Source organism: Marmota flaviventris, chromosome 11 (assembly GCF_047511675.1).
Source record: "Marmota flaviventris isolate mMarFla1 chromosome 11, mMarFla1.hap1, whole genome shotgun sequence".
Classification (NCBI taxonomy): Eukaryota; Metazoa; Chordata; class Mammalia; order Rodentia; family Sciuridae; genus Marmota; species Marmota flaviventris.
This window is the reverse complement of record NC_092508.1, coordinates 39,237,526-39,264,362: the sequence shown is the minus strand read 5'-3', so window position 1 is coordinate 39,264,362 and position 26,837 is coordinate 39,237,526. Positions and strand designations below refer to the sequence as shown.

At 34.8% G+C, this 26,837-nt stretch overlaps 1 protein-coding gene across 1 annotated transcript in view; it reads right to left on the bottom strand.

Moving 5' to 3' along the window:
- The window catches only part of Dnah7 (dynein axonemal heavy chain 7), a 323,134-nt gene that overhangs the window by 62,578 nt on the left and 233,719 nt on the right, over positions 1 to 26,837 (bottom strand). Inside the window, exons 48-49 of the mRNA XM_071619296.1 lie at positions 12,036 to 12,190; positions 6,030 to 6,220 (exon numbers count right to left, since the gene is read on the bottom strand). Coding sequence (XP_071475397.1) covers positions 6,030 to 6,220; positions 12,036 to 12,190 — 346 coding nt within the window. The remainder of the gene's footprint in view (positions 1 to 6,029; positions 6,221 to 12,035; positions 12,191 to 26,837) is intronic.

The following is a 26,837-nucleotide window of genomic DNA, read 5'->3' as shown; positions in this document are numbered from 1 at the left end:
AGATTTCATTGAAGAGGTCTTTCACCTCTTTTGTTAGATTGATTCCCATTTTTTTAGGCTATTATAAATGGGATAGTTTTCCTGATATCTCTTTCAGCTGATTTGTCATTGGTGTATAGGAACACAATTGATTTATGGGTGTTAATTTTATATCCTGCTACTTATTTGAATTTATTTATGATTTCAAGAAGCTTTCCGGTAGAGTTTTTTTTTTTGGGGGGGGGTCCTAAATACAGAATCATGTCATTGGCAAATAGGAATAGTTTGAGATCTTCATTTCCTATTTGTATTCCTTTAATTTCTATATTTTGTCTAATTGCTCTGGCTAGGATTTCAAGGACTATGTTGAATAGGCATGGTAAAAGGGGGCATCCCTGTCTTTTCCCCATTTTTAAAGGGAATGCTTTCAATTTTTCTCTATTTAGAATGATTTTGGCCTTGGGTTTACATATATAGTTAAACCCAAGTTGAAGTATGTTCCTACTATCCTTAGGTTTTCTAGTGTTTTGAGCATGAATGGGTGCTGTGTTTTGTAAAACACTTTTTCTGCATCTATTGAGATAATTGTGTGGTTCTTTTCTTTAAGTCTATTGATGTGATGAATCATATTTATTGATTTCCATATGTTGAACCAAACTTGCATCGCTGGAATGAACCACACTTGATCGTGATGCACTATATTTTTAATATGTTTTTGTATGAGATTTGCCCAAATTTTATTAAAAATTTTTGCATCTATGTTCATGAGGGATATTGATCTGAAGTTTTCTTTCCTTGATGTGTCTTTGTCTGGTTTTGGTATCAGAGTGATATTAGCTTCATAGAATGAGTTTGTCAGGGTTCTCTTCTTTTCTATCTTATGGAATAATTTGAGGAGTACTGGTGTAAATTCTTTGAAGGTCTGTTAGAACTTGGCTGAGAATCTGTCTAGTCTTGGGCTTTCTTTGTTGGTAGGCTTTTGATGGCTTCTTCAATTTCATTGCTTGAAATTGATCTGTTTAAATTTTCTGTGTCCTCCTGTCTTGATCTGGGTAGGTCATATGTCTCTAGATTTGATGATGTCTTTATGATTTTCTACTATATTGGAGTATAGATTTTCAAAATAGTTTCTGATTATTATCTGTATTTCAATAGTGTATTGTGATGATATTTTCTTTCTCATAATGATTTTTAGCAATTTGAGTTTTCTCTCTGGTTTTCTTCATTAGTTCGGCTAAGGATTTATTAATTTTTTAAGTTTTCCAAACAACCATCTTTTTGTTTGTATTTTTGTTTCAATTTCATTGATTTTTGCTCTTTTTCTAGGTCTTGGAGATGTAATGTTAGATTATTTATTTGGTGACTGTCTATTCTTTGAAAAAGTGCACTCAGTGCAGTGAACTTTCCTCTTAGAATTGCCTTCATAGTATCCCATATATTTGGATAAGTCATGTCACGATTCTCATTTACCTCTAAGAATTTTTTAAATTTCATCTCTGATTTCTTCTACTATCCAGTGATCATTCAATAGTGTATTATTTAGTCTCCAGGTATTAGCATAACTTCTATTTTTTATTTTACCATGTATTTCTAATTTTATTCCATCATGATCTGATAGAATGCAAGATATCATATCTATTCTTTTGCATTTGCTAAGAGTTGCTTTGTGGCCTAAGATATGGTCTATTTTAGAGAAGGATCTTTGAGCTGCTGAGAGAAAGGGTATTTAGTCCTTGATGGATAAAACATTCTATATATGTCTGTTAGGTCTAAATTATTCATTAATTATAAATTAATTGCATTTGTTAGTTCGATAGCTTCTTTATTTAGTTTTTGTTTGGAGGATCTATCAAGTAATGGGAAGGGCATATTAAAGTCACCCAATATTATTGTGTTGAGGTATATTTGATTCTTGAAATTGAGAAGGGTTTGTTTGATGTATGTAGGTGCTCCACTGTTGGGAATATTTATGATTGTTATGTCTTATTTATGTATAATTCCCTTAAGCAGTGTGAAGTGAATTTTTTTGTTCCTTCTGATTAACTTTGGCTTGAAGTCCACTTTACCTGATATGACAAGAGAAACCCTTGCTTGTGTAGCAATACATCTGAATGATGTCTGTTCTCATCCTTTTACCTCCAGTCTGTGGATGTCTTTGCTTATGAGGTGAGTTTCTTGGAGAGAGAATATTGTTGGATTTTGTTTTTTAATTCAATCTGCCAGTCCATCTCTTTTGATTAGTTAGTTTAGGCCATTTAGAGGTAATATTATTATTGAGATATGATTTTTATCATTTTGATTTATTTTTGGTTTTTTAATTTGAATTAGTTTTTCTTTTTGCTTGAATATTCTTCTAGTATAGCCCCTTCCTTTGATAGTTTTTACCTTTATTTTTCATTTCTTCTTCATGAAATATTTTATTGAGTATGTTTTGTAGTGCAGGATTTCTAATTGTGAATTCTTTTAACTTTTGTTTATCATGGAAGGTTTTTATATTCAAATCTTAATTTTAATTTTTCTAGGCATAGTATTCTTGGCTGGAATCCATTTACTTTCAGAGCTTGGTATATGTTATTCCAAGACCTCCTAGCTTTGAGAATCTGGTTGAAAAATCAGCTGAGATCTGGATTGGTTTCCCTCTAAATGTTGCTTTTCTGTGGTGGCCTTTAAAATTCTACTCTTATTCCATATGTTAGGCATTTTCATAATAATGTGCCTTGGTGTGGGTCTATTGTGATTTTGTACATTTGAGGTTACAGGACCTTCTGTATTTGGTTATCTATTTCATTCTTAAGGTTTGGGAAATTTTTATTATTTCATTGAAAAGATTGTACATTCGTTTGGTTTGTATCTCTGAGCCTTCATCAATCCCAATAAATCTTAAAGTTTGTTTTTTAATTTTACCCCATATTTCTTGGAAGTTTTGTTCATGGTCTCTTAACATCATTTCTCCATGGTCAACTTTATTTTCTAGATTATATATTTTATCTTCATTGCCTGTAACTCTTTCTTTCAAGTGGTTTAGTCTGTTGGAGATGTTTTCCATTGAATTTTTAATTTGGTTTATTGATTTCTTTATTCTGAGGATTTCCAACTATTTCTTCTTCAGGTTCTCTATCTCCTTATGAAAATGATCTTTGACTTCTTGTATTTTCTCTATGATTTCATTTTTTACATCGTCTATTATCTCATAGATCAACTGGACCATGACTTTTCTGAATTCCATTTCTAACATTTCCTCCACTGTGGTATCAATGGAGTCTACTGTTGAGGTATTTTATGTTATTTGGGATGGTTTGTTACACTGCTTTTTCATATTATTTGTGTGTCTACTCATCTATCTGGATGGATCTGATATTATAGAGTTTCTATATTACCAATTTATAGTGTCCCTATATGTTACTGGTACCTCACAGATTAGGGAAGGGGAGCCCAAGAGTAACAACAATGTATGCAAACAATATATAGCAGTAGACTAGGTCCCTAGTTCCTATTTTGATATGTAGTGTTAATGGGTATGATATGTAGAGATAGGATCAGCAATTTCCATCATTAAAAACAATATAAAATAATGCATTATGTCTGGATTAAAATCAAACAATAGGTGTTGTTTATGACTTCTGCTGTGACATTGATGATAAGTGTAGACATTATATACCTCAATTAGTATTAAGTAGTGTTAAGAATAGAATTGAATATGAGGAAAGAAGAAGAGATATGAAGGTAGAAGAGTGTTTGCAATTTTAAAGAGTGAATAGGGGAGATGCAGTTGTTACTTAAAAATGTTGTTAATGTGCAAGGGGAATAAAAAGGAGAAGAATATAAAGGAAGAGAGAGAATATAATTGGGTGTGAGAAACAGAAAAATGAGAGAGGGAGACAAGGGAGATAGAGTAGTGTCAAAGATGATATAAAATAAAATTAAAATAAACTAATCAAAAATCCTAAACCTCAAAATATAGAACATGGGAAAATAACACCAAAAAAAAGAGACTAGAAATGAGGAGAGAGAAAGAAATATGAATATGTGTAGGAGTTCTTGAATCAGTCAATACACATTCAAATAAAACATAAACCTAATATAGAAATTCAAAACAGAACTAAAACCATAATGAATGGAGAAATCCAAAAGCTTAGTTAAATGTTAGGAAATTAAGGAGTCATATCCACTATGATAGATACAATATTCAGTGAGTGTATGTATTTACTCTATGTGCCTATCTGATTTTCTTTTCAATTCTTTTGAGGTATGAACTACTTGGAAGTATGGGCTGTGGGTTATCACATCTTTCCTTTTTATTGTGTTGCTCACTGGGTTGAAGATTGGGGTTTAAAACTTTCCAATTTCCATCCTTGGGAGATTAATGTAGGCAGGATAGGCTGCAGGCCTAGAGGTGAAGTGGCCTGCCAGGGAGGCTGTGTGCTGGACCAGGCAGGTCTGGTGGCAAAGCAGCATGTGGTGCATGCAGCAGCCCAGCCATATTGAGGAGCCCAGTTGGCTTGGGCTGGTGGGTCAGGGCTGGATGCTGGGTCCTGCAGGCTGGCAGTGAAGCTGTGTGCTGGGCAGGGCAGGTATGGCAGTGTAGCACAGACTGGCATGTAGGGCTATGGGCCAGCAGCTAGATTGTGGGCCTAACAGGCAGAGTGGTGGGTCAGGCTGGGTGCTAGGGAGTTGGGAGACTGGGAACTTGGCAGCCAGAGGGCCCTGGTGGGTGCCATACTGGTGCCAGACCTTGTAGGTCCTGGGGACCTGTGGATGCCAGACTGGGGAGGGAGCCAGGGGCCAGGCTGGTGCCAGGACTTGGCAAGTGCAGGCCCAGGTGGGCCCTGGGAATTAGTGAGTCCTGGACCAGCTGGCTAGGTGAGCTGAGATCCAAATGCCCTCACACCCATTCTTCCAACCTCCTGACCTGCTATGGCCAACCCTGTGAGTCTCTGAGAACTGCAGGACCCATGTGGCTAGGGAGAGCCAGGCTCTCTCTCAAGCCTCTCTAACCTGCAGTTCATTCCCCTGGGGTAAAATGCTCCTAGTTTTTGACTTTCCAAGAATTTGCTAGGCTCAGACAGCCCCACACAGACCTAGCTGCAAACTTACAGATCTGGGTTTCCAGTTCCCAGATGGCTCCTGAATTGGTTCTCCATGGAGGACTGATAAACTCAAGGTAAGAAGTTCTTTTTTTTTTTTTTTTTTCAGATTCAATTAATAAGTCAGTTTCTAGTTCTGCTAGAACAGACTGCCCCTCTAGTCTCAGGATTTTTCACTCTAATCATCAGGGAGTAGTATTCCCACTGCTTCAGTTCTGGGTAGCAGAGATAGGAGACATGCTGTCTCACTCTAATCTACCATCATGTCCCATCCTCTGAATCAATATTTCTTAATGCCATCTCCTGTATTCTTCTGTAAATGAAAGCCACTCATTCACTCACCCCACAAACATTTGTTGAATACCAACCACACACAGGAATAAAAGCCAGAATAAGGTGTACTATCTAATCCTCCAAGAGCTCAGCTATAGAGCAACATCTCAAGTCATTTTAGTCATTAAATAAAACTTTAAACTAACTTTACTTCTTAAAGGAATTTTTAGTATTTTAAAAGAACAGCGATTGAAAACAGTTCTTTTAAGTAATTATATAAAATCATATAGCAGCAACCTTAGCCTGAGAAAGAATAGAGTTCTCTTCCTAAATTCCAATTCCAATAATTAGCATATTATAATTTTTACAAAGAAAGAATGTGAATATATGTCATCTACTTTTGACAATGAAAATCTAAGAATAATATCAATTGTAGAAATTAGATTCTGATGAGTTTTTTTTCATAGCATAGTAAAGATTCTTTTATTACGCACATGCATGCACAAAAGCAACATTTAGAAATTATTATAGGAATCTCAGGAAATGCAAAAGAAAAAAAAAAGAAAGAAAAAGAAAAAGACAAAATCCCATTTTCCTAGGAAGACCTGCTCCTCTTCTGGCTCAGGAGGAAAATATTTGTAATAGTCACTAATTGTAAAAACTGATAAAGAAACATTTATTTTAGATACAAACCTTTACAGATGTTTCAGGAAGATAATGAGGATTTCTTAACTTGGTAGTTATATAGAAGCGGAAGTCAGGTGCGTATTCAATTGTAGCATCCCCAAGCCGGATACATACACTCCCGCCCTGCTTAAATGTCTGTTTTAGTAGAAGAGGTTCCAAGACAGGATCTAGTTCTTCTCCAACATTTTCTAGCATCACTGGAGTAAAACCAGAAGAAGATTTTCCATGTTATTTTAAATACTGGCTATAAGCAGTAGACTCTCTTGAGTTCTTTCAGCTTCCTACTTCCTAGATTACTTCTGTTCCTAGTCTCTAAAAAATGATGTTTTTCTTCCATGTATATGAAAATGATGCCCAAACCAATATTGTATGCCTGTGGGAAGGTCTGAATTGGGGGGTCTACCTGGTCATCCTGCCTGTTTCCATACCCAGAGTCAACCAGGCCAACCAGTCCTGTTGGATACTGCCCCACTGCCTGTGATTTACTATGAAACCAAGCATGATGCTGGTGTATCTATCCATCTGTGACACCAGAGAAAAAGCACCTCTGGTTGTGATTAAATAGTGATTGTATTTTTAATTTAACAAATCTTGTGCTTATTGTAGAATAGCTGGAAAATACAGGAAAGATATTAATGAAGGAATTTAAAAAGCTACCTCTGATCGGATTTTCTTCATCTTTCTCTCTATACCCCCTTATTTAATGTAATTGATTCATACCATCTATAGGTGATGGAAAAATGACACAAAACTATATATGGCATAATTATTGAAGAAAATACTTTTTATCTTCAGTATTTTTATTCATCTTTTCTCACATGTAGTTAAGACTAAACAATATTTTGAATCTCGTATCCTAATTATTTTGCTTTATGTTATAGCGTAAATATTTCCCTGTGTTATTAAAAACTCGAACACACATATAAGTGTTCCCTCCCTTTTTAACTGTCATTCTATTATTTTAGATTTGGATTGTTTTTTTTCAGTTCCACGTAATAAATAGTACTATATACAAAACTTTGTGTTTCAGAATATTTTCTTCTGAGAGAACTGTAGAAGTGGAATCCCTGGATGAAATTTGGTGACACTGTTAGACTTAACATACCTGCCAAGTTAAAGTTTAACATTTTGCTGTTGGGGTTTTATCATAGCTACACTTGGATGAGGGTACTTTGTAGAAGTCCCTTGAAAGACTGACTATGCAATCTGGATCTTTATTTCAGTGAAAGTATAGAAATATTCTGCTCATCCCATGTGTTATTCCTGTTTCTTTTTTCATAAAATGCTTATTTTTCATGGTTAAATAATGAGTGCATAATAATATATTAAATTCATCAATCTTCTATTATCGAGGTTGCTTACATTTTCCACTATTATTTTTTAAAAATATTTATTTTAGTTTTAGTTGAATACAATACCTTTTTTAAAAAAATCATTTATTTTTATGTGGTGCTGAGGATCAAACCCAGGGCCGTGCACGTGCTAGGCAAGTTATTTATCAGGCTATGGTATGAAAAGTAGAATTAATGGTCTACTGTTAGGAATATTTTAAAATTCCTGATATTGCCTGACTCTTTTCTTGAAAAGCTGTAGAGACTTCTGAGTTGCAATGAGTACTCATTTTAAATGTTATTTGTTTTTAAACTTATTTTTACATATAACTATAATTACAAATACTGAACATCTTGTAGACATTATGTTTTCTCATTGTCCTCATAACATTAAAAAACATGGACTATTGTTACCCCAGTTTTGCAGATGAAAAAAGCACAGGTAACCGAAATAAATTTCTTGGTAAGATAAGTAGCAAATGACCAGAGACTTGACTTAGCAATCTTGGCCCTTCTATCACTTTCTTAACTACTATGTGATACTGTCAGCATGAAATTCTGACTTCTATAATACGTGTGTGTGTGTGTGTATTACAAGTGATTTTACAATTTAATAGGTAAACTGATTCAGGTAAAACATTAAAATTTGTTACGTGGGCAGGGTGTTTTAGGGGCTCTTTGACTAAGTATATATATTTTTTTCCTGTAAACTATTTGTTAATATTATTTGCCCACTTTTCCACTTTAGGGTATGATATTTACAATTGGACCCATTTTCAAGTGTCAGAATTCCCAAAATAATAGTTTTTCCAACAAAAGGGAATATATACCTCATATAAAGGGGAACCTCACATAGTGCAGGGAATGCAGGGTTGGAAGGTCAGTGTATCTAAACTGTAAAGGACCCAACTTCCCATCACCTGTTGATTCTTTTTTTTTTTCTCTCTCTTTCTTTCTTTCTTTTCTTTTTCTTTTTTTGGTACTGGGGATTGAACTCAGGAGTGCTTAACCACTGAGCAACATCTGCAGCCCTTTTTTGTATTTTATTTAGAGACAAGGGTCTCACAGAGTTGTTTAGGGCCTCACTAAGTTGCTGAGGCTGGCTTTGAACTCATGATCCTCCTGCCTCAGCCTCCCAAGTGGCTGGGATTATAGGTATATGCCACCATGCCTGGCTATTTCACTATTCTTGACAGGTTGTTTTAATCTTTTTGGCCAGTATGGCCTTTCAAATAACATACATATTCTACCCACCAGAAAGAAAAAGAAGCAGAAAAGAAAGAAATATCCTTTTCAGGATATTTACTGAGAGTCACAAATTGTATTTTACACTTATATCTGTTGGCCAGAACATAGTCATTTGACCAAATCCAACCATAGTCAGATGGCCACATATACAACAGAGGTTAGGAAATGTATGCATTTGAGTTGTATCTTAAAAGACAAAAAAAGAATTCACCAGATACACGGAAGAGCACAGACAGAAACTGAGATGTGAAACAGTGCTATTAAGTATTGGCCGATTCCAAGTACTTCCATCTTTTAATTCACCTTTCATCTTCAATGCCTGCCTTTCCTTTTAAACCAATAAGATTCATGAAAGCAGAGACCAAATTTGTCTTGATCTGCTGCCTTTTTAGTGTCTACCACAGCTCCTGGTACATGGTAGTTGCAAAATAAATGTTTATTAGTTGAATGAACAAACAAGCAAATGAAAGAAATTTTAAAACAAGGAATTTTGCATCCTTGATTTGTTATAGAAGAGAGAAAAAGTAAAGTGCTAAGAGATAAGAAAATAAGGAAGGTGTATGATAGCTTTTGTTAAGAATAAAAAATTTTCCCATAGATTCAATGGAAAATCACTCAAAGATCTTTTATACAAATTGATTTATCAGTGATATTTATTTGATTAATACTCTATGCATACTTTATCCATTGATACAGCTAATACAGATGAAATTTTATTTTCTAGAACATTGGATTTCAAACTTTTTTAAAAAAGCACAGTACTTTTTCTCAAACAGGATCTTATCTTAAAACTCAATATAATAAAAGAAAAGGAAGACCTAGCTTTGGCTGAAGTAGAGGCAGGTAGATGAAGTAGGCAAAAACCTCTGCCTTCTTGACCCAGGCTGCCTGTAAGGGACAATAGATCAAATGCCACTGTCTCTGAAGAGCCACCATCTAAAGATAACTTCTTAAATGGAAGAGTCTTTAACCACTTGTGTTTTAGAACTATATCAGTACCTGATTCTTTTACTTGATGGTTAAACATAAAAAATAGCTGTAAAACCTACCATCTATTTATTTTTCTATAAGGGATTAAAACTTTTTACTTCTGATGATTAATGTTAGAAGACATGATAAATAAATCATTAACCATTTATAAAGTGACTCATTTCAAAATATAGGTTAATTCAACCCAAAGCAGTCTTACTTGTGTGACACAGTGAAGACTGGGACAGAGGCAGAAGACTTGGGAGCTAGTTTTAGTACCCCTACCCCCTCAACTGCCTGTACTATCTTGGTTCAGCTATGTAACATTCTATAACACCCTACGTATCTGAGTAAAATCAAGTGGTTGGAATTTTTATTGAATTTCAAGTTTTTATGGTCACAACTCAAAAGCATTTTAAATCTTGACCTAGTATACTTACTCATATAAAAACTTAAACAAAAAATTCCCTGAACTAATGCTTATCCTTCCTCTGTACAATGCTACCTACTCTGCTCTATTGGTCATGATCCACAAAATTAGTCTTTCCCATGGCTGTAACCCATACTTTGAAAAAACACTAGATGGATCATCTTTATGGCTCTTTCTCCTCTATAATTATGAAATTTTACCAGCAAGATATGTGATTGAGATCAGAAATATCTTCAGAGTGCCTAGCAGATGGTAAATGCTCAATTACCATTTAGTTATCTTTTATTATGCTGAGAAAAGTATTTGAATATTTATATTAAGCAATTTTAATTACATAAAGTATTGAAGGTGCCAATTCCTTCAAGAAATCTGATTCTTCTGAATTTTCACGTCGTGTCACCTGTGAATTTATAGTTGATAAACTTGTTATAGTTTAAGACAAGACACCACTTAGAAAATGCTCAGCAACAACAGCAACAAAACCCAGGGCTGGGGATACAGCTCAATTGTAGAATATGTGCTAGCATACACAAGGCCCTGAGTTTGATACTGGGTCAAGCTTTAAAAGCATGGAAGGAAATATACACACACATACAACATAAATTGAGCACTTATCAGACACTGTTCTTAGTTTCCAATATACAGTAACTAATTTTTTCCTTATATAATATAGTTAAAATACAGATGAGGAAACTGAGTCACTGAACCAAACACTGAGTGGCAGAGGAAGGTACTCTGAATCCAGAAGCCTGTGTCCCTGTACATGACAGTATGCTGGTCACAATAAGAGTTAGTGAAAAATGGCCACATTCTATTTTTATCATAGTTATAGATAGAAAGAAAGAAATATAGATATAGATAGATATTCCTGATGTCAAATAAGGATAAATGTTTGATAGTAGAGATTATCCTCCCTTATTGGGTAACTCCTATATCATCATACTGTAAGCACTATTGCATAGTAGATTAACTATAGATAATGGTAATGTATTATATATATATTTTAAAAGCTACAGAAAAGGATTCTGAATGTTTTCAGAATAAAGCAATGGTAAATGCCTGATTTGAACATTAACATGTATCAAAACATCATGTTACCCCACAAATATGTACATTTTTTACATGTCAATTTAAAATAGTTAAAAATTTAAAAATACCAGCTGAATGAATGAAATAATGTGTGCATGTGCTTGTGTGTGTCCATTACATAAACACAAAATGTTATAGGTAGATTTAGACTTTTTCATTCATGCTTACTTTAATAGAACCTAAAATCATATTTGAAAACTGACTCATTAATATGGAAAAATGACACACCTATGATTACTGGTGTGTTTATTATAATTCTTCCATATTGTACTAGCTTTAAAGCAAGTGGGATTTGCTGAAATAGTCCTCAAGTTAAATGTGCTGTAGGTTCATAAGTGTTCACATTTATTTGGTCAAAATTTGATAGATTGCATAAATTTCAAAACATGACTAATAACCCAAATTAACTTAAATAATAAGTATTCTGTTTTTTTGTTTGACAGATGTGACATTTGCATAAGAGCTTGATTGAAAAATCCTTGTCATGTGTCTAATCTTTCCACCGTAAATGGTAGATAGAGCCAGAGATGTAAAATCTATATTATCTTCCCTGTAGGAAAAGTCCAAGAAGAAAAAAAATAGAATTTTATACTAATGTTATGCAAAAATACTATTGGCAATATTCAATGAGCCTTTTAATTGCTGAAGCTGAGTTATAATGAAAATGAATAAATGGCAAACAAACTACAAGAATTAAAATAGCTAAGTTAGAGAAGCATCACCATGAACTTTTTTTGACAAAGAAAACCTCCTAACCTTCTGGAAGTTTTATAATCTCTAAAGTTCTCATTTGATTATTAATAATCAAAGAGATTAACAAAGTTGTCAGTTATGGTGAGTCTGAAACATATATATTTTAAAAACAAGAAATTCAACTACATGGTTTTGGGTTAATTGTGCCTCTCTAGGCACTCCGCAGTGTATGTCTGTCATTCATCTACATACCAGGAGTGCCAAACTGGATGCAATTTTCCAGAGTCCTGACATAGTCAGCGTCATTTAATTTAATTAGATGAAGACTATTGGCTTTCTCCATGTTCTTGATCCATTTATTAGCCTGACCTTGAGGATCTATCATCAGAGGCCACCTTCTTGCATTCCTGAAAGGAAGGAAAAAGATGATATTAGTCAAACCACAACTTGTTTTCATGCTATTTCATCATGAACACATCACTTTCTTAAAGTTTATCCTTTGTAACAATATTTTACCTTTTATTATGAGAAATGATCTTAAAATAGACACAATTAGAGTGAATGGGCTACTATAGTGACTACAAAAAACATCCTGTAAAGTTAACAAGAGCTATTTTACTCATTTTGGAAAACTACAACCTCTAAATATTAAATTACATGTTTGAAAATAACTAGGACATATATGCCCCCTCCCCCGCAAAATCTAGTTCATTGGAAGTTTAATAACCTAAAGAAAGAATTAAAAGAATAATTTTATATCATCTAACCTTCATAATTGTCATGGACACTGCAGTGTTAATATTCCTTTTGACTTGCTCTTTGTTTCAAACACTTGTATGTTTAATGTCATTATGTAGCTCATTGAATATTTGCCTAGTGATTGTGTTTGGTGGACAGACGTATATTCTTTGACAGAGAGTTTGCACCATGGGAAAGCTTATACTTATTGCTTTATTCTCACTCACATCTCCCTATGAGACAAAAATGAGAGCAATACCCCATGAGGACCCATTTATTTCCCATGATTTGGATAGTCGCAGAGAGTTAAGCAGTGTCTGCCATCACCAGTGAGATGCAGCCAGGGTTTCTTTCTTGTGTGAAATGTAGTCAGTATCATGATTACTGTGCTTTTTCTTTCTCTTGGAAGTTTTGATAAACACAAGCCATAATCCTGACCAATTTTCTAACAAAACTATTATGGTCTTTAAAAATAAGCAGAGGAAAAACTATACAGAACACCAGAAGAGCAGGAGAAGAAAATGAAAGATGATTAAGAAATAAGAGATGGTGATAGAACTAAATGATATATTCAGTTCACTTACTGTAACATGAATTTAGAATGTCATTGGATAATTTTTCTCCTAAAATGGAAGACATTTTTGAGCACAAAAGTTAGAGTCTGATACAAACATGTAGATTAAATGGTAAAAAAGATACTCCTGCTCTTCAATATCAGCATTATATATTAGTCTACTTAGGCAGGCAAAGAAAATACCAAAGGTTGGGTGGCTTAAAGAATAGATATTTTCTCTCCAGTATCTGGGACAGCTGAGGCAGGAGGATCACAGGTTGAAAGCCAGCCTCAGCAACTTAGTGAGACCTTGTCTCTAAATAAAATCTAAAAAGAGCTGGAGATATGGGAGTACAAAAAAAAAAAAAAAAAAAAAAAAAGATATTTTCTCATAGTTCTGAAGCCTGAAAATCTAGAATTAAGATATCAACAAGAATGCATTTTTCAGTGGCCTTTCTCCTTGGCTTGCAAATGGCAGACTTCTCCATGTGTTTTCACATGGCCTTTTCTCTGGTGTCTCTTGTTCTGTAAGGTTACCAGTCCTATCAGATTAGGGATCTTCCCTTAGGACCTCATTTAAGTTTAAAGTCCCTCTCCAAATATAGTTGCATTGTAGGTTATGGCTTCAACATCTGAATTTGAAGAATAGGGGCACAATTCAGTCCAACACATTAATTATACTCAAGAAAAAAGGAGACCAAGAGATTAACATAATATTTTAGATGCAATTAACTAATTGCTATGGCTTGTGTGTTGAAAGCATGGTCTCCAGTGCAGCAAAGTTCAGAGGTGGAAGATTTAGGCAGGGCTCTGACTTCATGACAGCTGATGGACTTCTGGGAGATGGGACCTGGTTGGAGGAAGTAGTAGGTCACTGGGGGTATACCTGGAAGGGTTTACCTTCTTCACAACACTTTCTTTTCTTGGCTGCCACCAGCTGAGCAGCTTTTCTCTACCATACTTTTCTGCCATGATGTTCTGCATCACTCCAGGCCCAAAGAAATGAAGCCAGTCAACCATGGACTAACACCTCTGTAACCATGACCCCAAAATAAATTTTTTTGCCTCTAAATTGTTTTTTTTCCAGGTTATTTGTCACAGTGACAAAAAGCTAACACACTAATGAAAACAGAATCATATGCTTATGAGAATAAAAGGATGTAAAAGAAAATTTGAAAGAAATAAATTACATATATGTAAAAGTTTTCACTCCTGTCACATTTTAGAAATATTTTTAGGTGTGAAGGTTTGTGAATGTTAAATGGCATTGATACTTCCCTAGAGAAATTGTATAACACTCTTCTTCCTGTTGCTTCCATTTTTTTTTTTTAGCTATAAAACCCATGTTCATGCTGTTTCTTTGTCCAAAATGCACTTCTTCCCCATCTTTTCATGTTCAAGTCCTACTCATCTTTCAAGGTCAACTCAAAAGCTATGTAGCCCACAAAGCCTTTCTTGATCTCTTTTCTCTCTGAAAATCTTTAGCAATTTAGTCATATTACATTTATAGTATTTTCACCAAATGGTCATATGCTATTATCATAATTCTACAATTCCTTAGCTATATCAACCAACCAAATTTTATGTTCCTTCAAGGGAAGGGCCAGGTTTTTTTTTTTTACTTATTCTTTTTTTCTACATTAAATTAAGTTTGTTTTAAATAATCCACTGATTCAGAAACAGCAAAAATAATTTTTTGCAAACAACATATAAATTAACTCATACATAAAATTAAAATTCTCTAAGAGATTATCCCTGTACAGAAAATACTTGGTTCAATGAACAGTATTTCAAAATCAGAGGAAAGAACTTCTGATGCTGACCAAGATAAGCTAAGCCCATTATAGCCTTTCTTTTGTACTGATTAACAAACAAAATTTTGTACAAAATACAAAAAGCACCTTCTTTCATATTCTAGGAAATAAATAAAAATAAATGAATGAGGAAAGTAAAAAATCTGCAAGAATGGCCAATAAGAAATTGGTGAGGTTCCTAGATCCTTTTTTTTTTCTTCTTCTTCTTTTTCTTTTCCTTTTTAAAATTTTCTGGCTTCATAGGGCAGTATACAGCAGACATGGGAAGTAAAAACTCAAACTAGAGAAATAAGAAAATGGTCATATGTAAAACAAGGTGTGTGGGTGGTGAAATCTATGTACTTTCATTGTTGCTGATTTCTCCTTTTTCTCTTCTCTCTTTGCCCCAAGATTAACCTCACAGAGCTGAATTGCCATGGTAGAAGCAAGTAATAGTGCACTTACCAAAAACACTGAGCAAAACTCCATCTCTCTGGATAGAAGAATTAGAAAAAGAAGATTCTGTTGTTCATAGAAGGTGAAGGGAATTCAAGTATTTCTCCCTTTTTCTCTTGCCACTTTGGCTAAAGTGTTGGCATGAAATGATATAATAGTATAAGAAAATAAAAATGAGATAACTCCATCATTTGGGCCAGAATAAAATATAGGCTGCATATCTGAAGAAGACCTGAAGACAGAACGCATTCACTCTGTGAATGAAGACATAGTCCTGGGCTCATTACCAAGTTGTGCATGCAACCCACCTAAAGAAGCAAACTAAAGGCTCTGAACTGTCACATAAATTCAATTTGCAGGCTAACCTCTGACTAATGTGGGCTGAGGAGAAGATCCAAAGAGCATTTCAAAGGTTTCAAATCTAAACTGACACTGAAAATACCATCTACTGAAGGAAAAACAGAAATTGTGTTCTAAACTTCAGTCCTTTAACTGCTAAGACAAAAATCAATCTTATCCAGAGGATTTTAACAGGACCCAGAGTTTTGCATTCAAAAGTTCTAGGTTATAATCCAAAATTACTTGACATACAAAAACCTAAAGAGTCATTAGGTATCAAAGAAAAAGAAAAATAGTGAATTTACCAGAAAATTAAGACTTTAAAACAGATATTGTACTGATTGTACTGATTCTCCATGAGAAAAAGGTGAATATTGTTGAGAGAGATGGATGTTCTAAGTATAGAAATAGAAAATCAAATGGAAATTTTAGAGCTGAAAAATGTAATATGTGAAAAAAATTCCACTGTATGTGCTCAATAATGAAAAGGAGATGACAGAGAAAATAAGTGAACTTGAAGATGTGGAATCTAAAGTGGCCCAAATTTGAATGACCAAAAGAAAAAATAAGATTGGAAAAAAAAAAATAAACAGTGCCACAGAGACTTGAAGAACAATATTAAAAGGTTTAGCTTTCATATCACTGGGGCACCCAGAAGGAGAAGAGGAAAAGACAATACAGAAAACATTTGAAAACAATAATGACTGAAACTCTCCCCAATGCAGTGATACACAAAAACTCAGTTTCATGAAGCTCAGCAGACCTCAAAATGAAGACTCTTATAAACTCACACCCAGACACACAAATAGTTGAAAACCAAAGATTTAAAAAAAATAGTTTGAAAACAGCTAGAGACAAACATGTTACCTATATGCAACAATTATTCAAAAGGCTGAAATTTTCTGATTAGAAATCATGGAGCCAGAATATAGTAGAACATCCTTAAAGTAATGAAAGAACTTCCAATCCAAATTCTATACCTAGCAAAAATATCCTTCAGGAATAAAGGTAAAATAAAGACATTCTCAGGTGAAGAAAACTGAGAAAGTTTTTGCCAGCAGACCTACTTCAAAACAAACACTAAAATTCTTCAGCCTAAAGGGAAGCAATATCATAAGGAAACACAACTCAATCTAAATGAGATTTGATAAGCTCTTCACTCTGATAACAGCAAAATACATTTTTTTCATGAGCACATGGAAAATTTACAAATATACAATGCCATAAAACAAATTTAAAAATTTTTAAACAATTGGAATTACACAGCATTTGCTGCCTGAACATACCATAAATAAGTTAAAAATTAAATTATAATAGCAGAAAGATTCCTTAAAAATTTCCAAATATTTATAAATTAAATAATACATTTTAAAATAGTTTATAAACCTAACAGGAGGAAGTCTCAGGAAAATTTATAAAATATTTTAAATATCATGAAAATTAGAACATATCAAGGCTCAGTGGCAGAGTGCTTGCCTAGCATGTGTGAAACCCTGGGTTCAATACCACAAAATAAAATAACACTATCAAAATTTGTGCTATATATCTAAAGCAATACTTAATGGGAAATGTACAGTGTTGATTTCATAGATTAGAAAAGAAATACAAAATAACATAAGCTTCTATCTTAGGAAACCTGGGGGGAAAATGATTTTTGCCTAAAGCAACCAGAAGAAAAGAGTAAATTGACAGAAGAGATTATCATTACAGATTCTGCAGACATTAAAAGGAGGGTAAGGGAATATCACAAACAACTCTATACCCATAAATTTGATAATAGATGAAACTGACCTTTTTTTGAAAGATTAAAAACTATTCAAACTCAGAATTAATAAACAGATAACCTTAATAGAACTATTACTATTTTAAAAATTAAATTCATAGATAAAACCTTTCAACAGAGCAAATTTAAAGCACAGATAATTTCTTTGGTCATCTTGATCAAATATTTATGGGAAAAAAAATTCATTCTAATTCTACATAATCTCGTCCAGAAAATAGGAGAGAAGTCTTCCTAATTCCTATGTAAGGCCAGCAATACCATAATAACAAAAGAAAACAGATCAGTATTCTTCATGAGCATAAATGTAGAAATCTTCAATAAAAGATTAACAACTGAATTCAGAGGAGAGTAAATTATAACCAAGTGGAGTTTATACTGAGAATACAATGCTGTTTCAACATTCAAAAATCAATCGGAGTGGATTTACTTTTTTCTCAGCAGTACATGGATCCTTCTCAAACATAGACCATATATTATGCCATAGGGCAACCCTCAGTAAATATACAGGGGTGGAGATGATACCATGCATTTTATCTGATCATAATGGAATGAAACTGGAAATCAATGATAAAAGAAGGAAGGAAAAATCCTACATCACATGGAAAATGAACAATATGTTACTGAATGATCAATGGGTTACAGAAGACATAAAGGAGGAAATCAAAAAATTCTTAGAGATAAATGAAAATACAGACACAACATATCGGAATCTATGGGACACAATGAAAGCAGTTTTAAGAGGGAAATTCATCGCCTGGAGGTCATTCCTCAAAAAAAAGGAAAAACCAACAAATAAATGAGCTCACACTTCATCTCAAAGCCCTAGAAAAGGAAGGGCAAAACAACAGCAAATGTAGCAGAAGGCAAGAAATAATTAAAATCAGAGCGGAAATCAACGAAATTGAAACAAAAGAAACTATTGAAAAAATTAACAAAACTAAAAGTTGGTTCTTCGAAAAAATAAATAAGATCGACAGACCCTTAGCCATGCTAATGAAGAGAAGAAGAGAGAGAACTCAAATTACTAACATATGGGATGAAAAAGGCAATATCACAACAGATGCTATAGAAATACAGAAGACAATTAGAAATTATTTTGAAAACCTATATTCCAATAAAATAGAAGATAGTGAAGACATCGATAAAGTTCTTAAGTCATATGATTTGCCCAGACTGAGTCAGGAGGATACTCACAACTTAAACAGACCCATAACAATGGATGAAATAGAAGAAGCAATCAAAAGACTACCAACCAAGAAAAGCCCAGGACCAGATGGGTATACAGCAGAGTTTTACAAAACCTTTAAAGAAGAATTATTACCAATACTTTTCAAGTTATTTCAGGAAATAGAAAAAGAAGGAGTTCTGCCAAATTCATTCTATGAGGCCAACATCACCCTGATTCCGAAACCAGACAAAGACACCTCAAAGAAAGAAAACTACAGACCAATATCTCTGATGAACCTAGATGCAAAAATCCTCAATAAAATTCTGGCGAATCGGATACAAAGGCACATCAAAAAAATTGTGCACCATGATCAAGTAGGATTCATACCTGGGATGCAAGGATGGTTCAATATACGGAAATCAATAAATGTTATACGCCACATCAATAGACTTAAAGATAAGAACCATATGATCATCTCGATAGACGCAGAAAAAGCATTCGACAAAGTACAGCATCCCTTTATGTTCAAAACATTAGAAAAACTAGGGATAACAGGAACTTACCTCGACATAGTAAAAGCTATATATGCTAAGCCTCAGGCTAGCATCATTCTGAATGGAGAAAAATTGAAGGCATTCCCTCTAAAATCTGGAACAAGACAAGGATGCCCTCTATCACCACTTCTATTCAATATAGTTCTCGAAACACTGGCCAGAGCAATTAGACAGATGAAAGAAATTAAAGGCATAAAAATAGGAAAAGAAGAACTTAAATTATCACTATTTGCAGATGACATGATTCTATACCTAGAAGACCCAAAAGGGTCTACAAAAAAACTACTAGAACTAATAAATGAATTCAGCAAAGTGGCAGGATATAAAATCAACACACATAAATCAAAGGCATTTCTGTATATCAGCGACAAAACTTCTGAAACGGAAATGAGGAAAAACACTCCATTCACAATATCCTCAAAAAAAAAATAAAATACTTGGGAATCAACCTAACAAAAGAGGTGAAAGATCTATACAATGAAAACTACAGAACCCTAAAAAGAGAAGTAGAAGAAGATCTTTGAAGATGGAAAAATATACCCTGTTCATGGATAGGCAGAACTAACATCATCAAAATGACGATATTACCAAAAGTTCTCTATAGGTTTAATGCAATGCCAATCAAAATCCCAACGGCATTTCTTGTAGAAATAGAGAAAGCAATCATGAAATTCATATGGAAAAATAAAAGACCCAGAATAGCAAAAGCAGTTCTAAGCAGGAAGTATGAATCAGGCGGTATAGCGATACCAGATTTCAAACTATATTACAGAGCAATAGTAACAAAAACAGCATGGTACTGGTACCAAAACAGGCGGGTGGACCAATGGTACAGAATAGAGGACACAGAGACTGATCCACAAAGCTACAACTATCTTATATTTGATAAAGGAGCTAAAAGCATGCAATGGAGGAAGGATAGCATCTTCAACAAATGGTGCTGGGAAAACTGGAAATTCATATGCAACAAAATGAAACTGAATCCCCTCCTCTCGCCATGCATAAAAGTTAACTCAAAGTGGATCAAGGAGCTAGATATCAAATCAGAGACTCTGCGTCTGATAGAAGAAAAAGTTGGCTCCGATCTACATATTGTGGGGTCGGGCTCCAAATTCCTTAATAGGACACCCATAGCACAAGAGTTAATAACAAGAATCAACAAATGGGACTTACTTAAACTGAAAAGTTTTTTCTCAGCAAGAGAAACAATAAGAGAGGTAAATAGGGAGCCTACATCATGGGAACAAATTTTTACTCTTCACACTTCAGATAGAGCCCTAATATCCAGAGTATACAAAGAACTCAAAAAATTAGACAATAAGATAACAAATAACCCAGTCAACAAATGGGCCAAGGACCTGAACAGACACTTCTCAGAGGAGGACATACAATCAACCAACAAGTACATGAAAAAATGCTCACCATCTCTAGCAGTCAGAGAAATGCAAATCAAAACCACCCTAAGATACCATCTCACTCCAGTAAGATTGGCAGCCATTATGAAGTCAAACAACAACAAGTGCTGGCGAGGATGTAGGGAAAAGGGTACACTTGTACATTGCTGGTGGGACTGCAAATTGGTGCAGCCAATTTGGAAAGCAGTATGGAGATTTCTTGGAAAGCTGGGAATGGAGCCACCATTTGACCCAGCTATTCCCCTTCTCGGTCTATTCCCTAAAGACCTAAAAAGAACATGCTACAGGGACACTGCTACATCGATGTTCATAGCAGCACAATTCACAATAGCAAGACTGTGGAACCAACCTAGATGCCCTTCAATAGACGAATGGATAAAAAAAATGTGGCATTTATACACAATGGAGTATTACTCTGCATTATAAAATGACAAAATCATAGAATTTGCAGGGAAATGGATGACATTAGAGCAGATTATGCTAAGTGAAGCTAGCCAATCCCTAAAAAACAAATGCCAAATGTCTTCTTTGATATAAGGAGAGTAATTAAGAACAGAGTAGGGTCGAAGAGCATGAGAAGAAGATTAACATTAAACAGGGATGAGAGGTGGGAGGGAAAGGGAGAGAGAAGGGAAATTGCATGGTAATGGAGGGAGACCCTCATTGTTATACAAAATTACATATAAGAGGCTGTGAGGGGAATGGGAAAATAAACAAGGAGAGAAATGAATTACAGTAGATGGGGTAGAGAGAGAAGATGGGAGGGGAGGGGAGGGGGGATAGTAGAGGATAGGAAAGGTAGCAGAATACAACAGTTACTAATATGGCATTATGTAAAAATGTGGATGTGTAACCGATGTGATTCTGCAATCTGTATATGGGGTAAAATCGGGAGTTCATAACCAACTTGAATCTAATGCATGAAATATGATATGTCAAGAGCTTTGTAATGTTTTGAACAACCAATAAAAAAAATCAATCAGTACAATTCACCATACTAGCAGGCTAAATATACAAAACTACAAAAATAATTTTAATAGATACAGAAGAAGCATTTGACAAAAAGCCTTCAGCAAACTGGAAGAAAAATTTTTCACCCAATAAAAAGAATTTGCAATAAAAAGCAAAACTCCTAGAGTTAATATCACATGTAATGGTAAAAAAGTCCATTATCATTTTCCCCTTAGATTGGATAGGCAACAATGTCCTGTTTAGTCATCCCTGTTCAGCATTATACTGGAAGCCATTGTCAGTGCAATACACCAAGAAAAAAAAATAAAGGGCATAAAGTTTAGAAAGAGAGAAATTGAAGTGTCACTATTCGCAGATAGTATAATTATCTACATAGACTATCCTAATGAATTTACAGAAAAGGTCATATGAGTTTTAAAAGGTTGCCAGGTATTTTTATCACAAATTCAATGTGATAAAATCTCTTCCAGAAAAGGAAAATTGTTTTTCTAGTACTAGCAATGAACATTCAAACAAACAAACAAAAAATAATAATTAAGTAACATTTACAAAATAGCAAATGAAGATTTAAAAAAATACTGTGTATAAATATAACAGCAAAACACTGATGAAATAAGTCAAAAACCTAAATAAATGAATCAATACATTGCATAAAAGAATTATAAGAGTTATATTTTTTTTCTGTATTGGAGATATTAAACCTGGGATGTTCTACCACCAAGCTACACCTTTAGTCCCACATGAATCCTTTGTAGATATTTAAAAAAACAATTCTAAAATTTATATTAAAAGATAGAACTAGACAGAACCATTTTGACAAAGAATAAAGTTGGAAGGCATACTACTTGTCCTCAAGACTTTACATAAAACTACAATAATCAAAGCAATATTGTATTTGCATCGAGACAAATAGGTCAATGGTACAAGATAGGCAACAAGAATAAAGAATCTAGCAATAGACCCACATATATACGGAGAACTGATTTTTACCAAAGATACAATGGCAAATTTGATGAAAAAAAGAATAACGTTTTCAACATTGTACTGGAAAAATGGTCATCCACCCCCATGTGTGAGTGTGTGTGTGTGTGTGTAATTATACACAAACAAATGTTCTGTAAGCAATTAAGGAGTATAATACGCTTATTTTCACCAAATAGTGCTCTCATTGTAACATCTTTTGATTAAAAGATAGGACAATATCTGTGACTTCAGTTTATAATATTAGTTTGTTTTTAAAATTTTGGGGTTCCATAGAATAACATATTAAATTAATAACATTTCAAAGGTGACATTCTTTAGAGTACATAGAAAAGATAATACTAGTTTTTAGAATGAAATATGCCAACAATTATTATGTAAAACAAATTTGGGCCTTAATAGCTTCACTCTTTGGATGAACATTCTGAATTCAAAATGAACAAGCACTCTATTACTTGATGACTTCTTTTCCATCATTATTTTGTACTATTTTATTGGCAAGAAAATGATTTTCTCCACACAATCTTCCCCTCTCTTATTTCCTCCATTAAACGTTCTTGAATCCATAAATGCTTTAAAACCAGTAATTCCCAAATGAAAAATGAATCATTATAGCACTCAGTGTTCCAAGTTCTGGCAGTGTTTGTTCTTTTGTTATTGTCTAGAGAGGAGTATTATTTGATTCTCTTTGGAGTTTTTGAAAGTACAGGTTTCTAACAGTGATAATACATATTCACAGCAGTCTTCACAGGAGGACATAGAATTTGAATACATAGCAGTGATGTATTATAGAAAAATTTGCTATTGTCCTTTTTACATACATACAAAAAGATAAAAACAGATGAAAAGGAGGTGGGCAAGATGGCTGAATAGAGGTCCCCTGAATTCCTACATCAATGAATGTACAGCTACATATTGAGGTGAATGACTACTGGAGAACATTAGGAAATGAGTAGAGAAATGGAATGCTTGTTAAATCCAGAAACCTAGGATAGAAGTATAGCAAAATAAACAAAATATCCCAGCACTGAATCCCCTGCTCCACTGATGGGGAGGTGGAGTCTCCTCTTGACAGGGATAAAGGTGAAAGATCGAGAGTTCCAGCATACTACTAGTGTAGACATACTGGCAATCCTTGCAATTGGGAAGTTTTGCAGCCCTTACAGGCTTCAGGCCTCAAAACTGCACAACAGGAAAAGAAATTCACTTTATCTCTCTGAGGAGGATGCTATAATCTGGGAGCCATCTGGAGAAGGGACATATTTTCTGAATGCAGGGTCACAAACCTCTGTATATTCCCATGTATTGGTCACCACAGACTGGCTTAGTGTGTGGCTCCCTCATGAGGCATGCTTGCTTGGTTGAATGAGTGATAAAACCCACTAAGTGCTATACAGTGGAAAATAGATGTTGAGATGTGGAGGGAGCTGACAGTACCATCCACAAGAACCTGCCTTCTGAGACCAGCAGCATGACTGGGAAAATGTAGTCTTTCATGGATGCTGGGAATAAAAGCAGTTGCCCACACAGTTAGTTCCTGCTAACCTTCTCCAAGGACCACACAAGTACCTGTCACTAACAAAGCAAAAAAGAAATCTGAGTTTCCAAGGCTCTCCTGCCCGCACAAACATGCAGAGGCAATCTCTGCTAACACCATCACACCTCCAGTTGTGGTCTATTACCAAGATGCACAGCCAAGGAAAGTTCACAGAAATTTTGTCCAGCAAGTGTTTATGGTTGTATACCACTTAGAGCAGGCTCCACCTGTGACCCACACCCACTCAATCCCTAGAGGACACTATAAATGAAAAAAAAAGGGGGGGGATGGCCCTAGAGGACACTATAAATGAAAAAAAAATGGGGAAGGGTGGGAAGAAAAGTCCCTTTTGATGCCCTGCTTCCATGCCTTTGGGGTGCAAGGCTAAGAAAGTCTGAAGAGAAACTGTCCAGCACTGGACACATTCCCCCTTTCACTCTCTCCTTCAAGCACCTCAGCTGAGAGGGAGTATGTGACTCCAGTTATGACACACTCCTGCCCAAGCTCTGGTGGGCATTACAAGTGAGAAAAGTCTGAGGAGAAACCCCTCTAGCCATTGCTTGATCCCCAATCATGCATAGCTAAGGGAGGACTGAGGTTACACTCCTCAGAGGGCATGCGCATATGGTATCAAAGAAGAATAACACAAGTTTTCCTACCTTTATACCTATAAGAGTCCAGCCTTGTTTGATCCTATACCTTATCTGATCACATATTGCTGACAATATTAAGTGTGAGTATCACAGAGGAGGTACTGTAATTCCTGCCCCTCTTGTGAAAGAGGATCCTAATCAGAAGAACAAGTGATTGAAGGCCTTCACCAATATTCAAGCAGCCATTACCAGTGACCCATTCAAGTAACTGAGAGCTAATAGCAATAATACCTGAAGAAATATCCATCACCAGATAGAGCCTACCATTCCTATCACAGGAAAAACTCTCCTCTTTATACCACACACACCTGAACTGCTAGAATGTCCCCACTCTTGTACAACCCACAAACACTGGGTCTCTCTGACTCTGATACAATGTGCACTGTGCCAAAATCACAATGTCAAAGTAGTTTCTGAGAGATTAGACTACAGTAGCCAGCTGGAAATAAACTCAACAGTTTGGATCCATTTGCATAACAAAATGATACCCCAAGACACATCTTCAGCGGAAATCCACTTACTAAGAAGGCCATAAGAAAAACATTGGTACTGATAATCCATTTCACTAGATAATAAATCTCAACATATGAACACAAAAAACATTTAAAAAAACAAGGTAATTTGACACCCCATAAAAATTCTAACTCTCTAGTAGCAGATTCCAAAGATATTAGATTAAATGCCTGATAAAGAATTTCAAAGACTGATTTTTAAAAAAACTCAATGAGATCTAAGAGAATATAGATTAAATAGGTGAAGGAAGTTTAGAAGACAATGTAGAATATGAATGAGAAATTCAGCAAAGAAAGAGATTTTGTAGAGAACCAATCTGAAAGTTTGAAAATGAAGAGTTCAATGCATCAGACAAAAAAATTCAGTTGACAGCCAGCTGCAGTGGCACATGCCTATAATCCCGGCTCCTTAAGAGATTAAAGCAGGAGAATTACAAGTTTAAGGCCAACCTCATCAATTTAGCAAAACTCTGCCTCAAAAAAAAAAAAAAAACATAAAAAGGATAGGGGGATGTAGCTTGGTGGTAATGTTCAATCTCCCAGTACCACCAAGATGAATATTCATCCACTAGATGAATATTCAAAGGAAAATTCATTTGAAGCCAGGCATAGTAGCACATACATGCCTGCAATTCCAGATATCTGAAAGACTGAGGTAGGAAGATCAAGGTTGAGGATGATCTGGGCGACACAGTGAGAGCCCTGTAACAATTTTAAAAGAAATTTAGTTGAAATCCTTAAATGCAGACTAGATAGAGTGGAGGAATGAATACATAAGCTTGAGGACAGGTCTTCTGAAATATCACATATAGACAGAAATGAAGAAAAAAATAAGAAAGAATGAACAAAGCATTAGGACATTGTTGTGGTTTAGATATGAGATATCCTCCCAAAAGCTCAGGTGTGAGATGATTGGAAAGAGATTAGAGATAAACAGACTAAAAGTTACACCTAATCAGTGCATTATTCCACTGATAGGAATTAACTGGGTGGCAACTGTAGGCAGGTAGGTTGTGGTTGGAGGAGGTGGGTCACTGAAGGCATACCTTTGGGGTATATATTTTGTCCTTTGTGAAAGCGAAGTCTCCCTCTGCTTCTTAGTGACCATATCCTGAGTTGCTTTTCTCTACTACACATTTTTTTTTTTTTTTTTTTTTTTTTTTGCCACAATGTCTGGCCTTATCTAAGGCCCAGAGCAATGGAGCTAGCCATGTATGGGCTGAATCCTCTAAAATTGTGAGCCCCAAATAAACCTATTCTCCTTTAAAATTGTTCTTATCAGGTCTTTTGGTCATAGCAGCAAAAAACTGGCTAAAACAGAAATTATTTAAAGATCAAAAATCTGCACATCAGCATACCCAAAGGGGGAAAATACAAAATACAGTTTAAGGGCATAGAAAACCTATTCAATGAAATAATATCAGAAAACTTCCCTAAGCTGGGGAATAACACGGTCATCCAGGTATATGAGGCCTATAGAAACCCAAATAGACATGAGCAGGAAAGACCCTCATAACCTGTTATAGAGAAATTATCAAAAATGCAAGACAAAGACAGAGTTTTAAAATCTCAAAAAGAAAAGCACCAAGTCACATTTAAG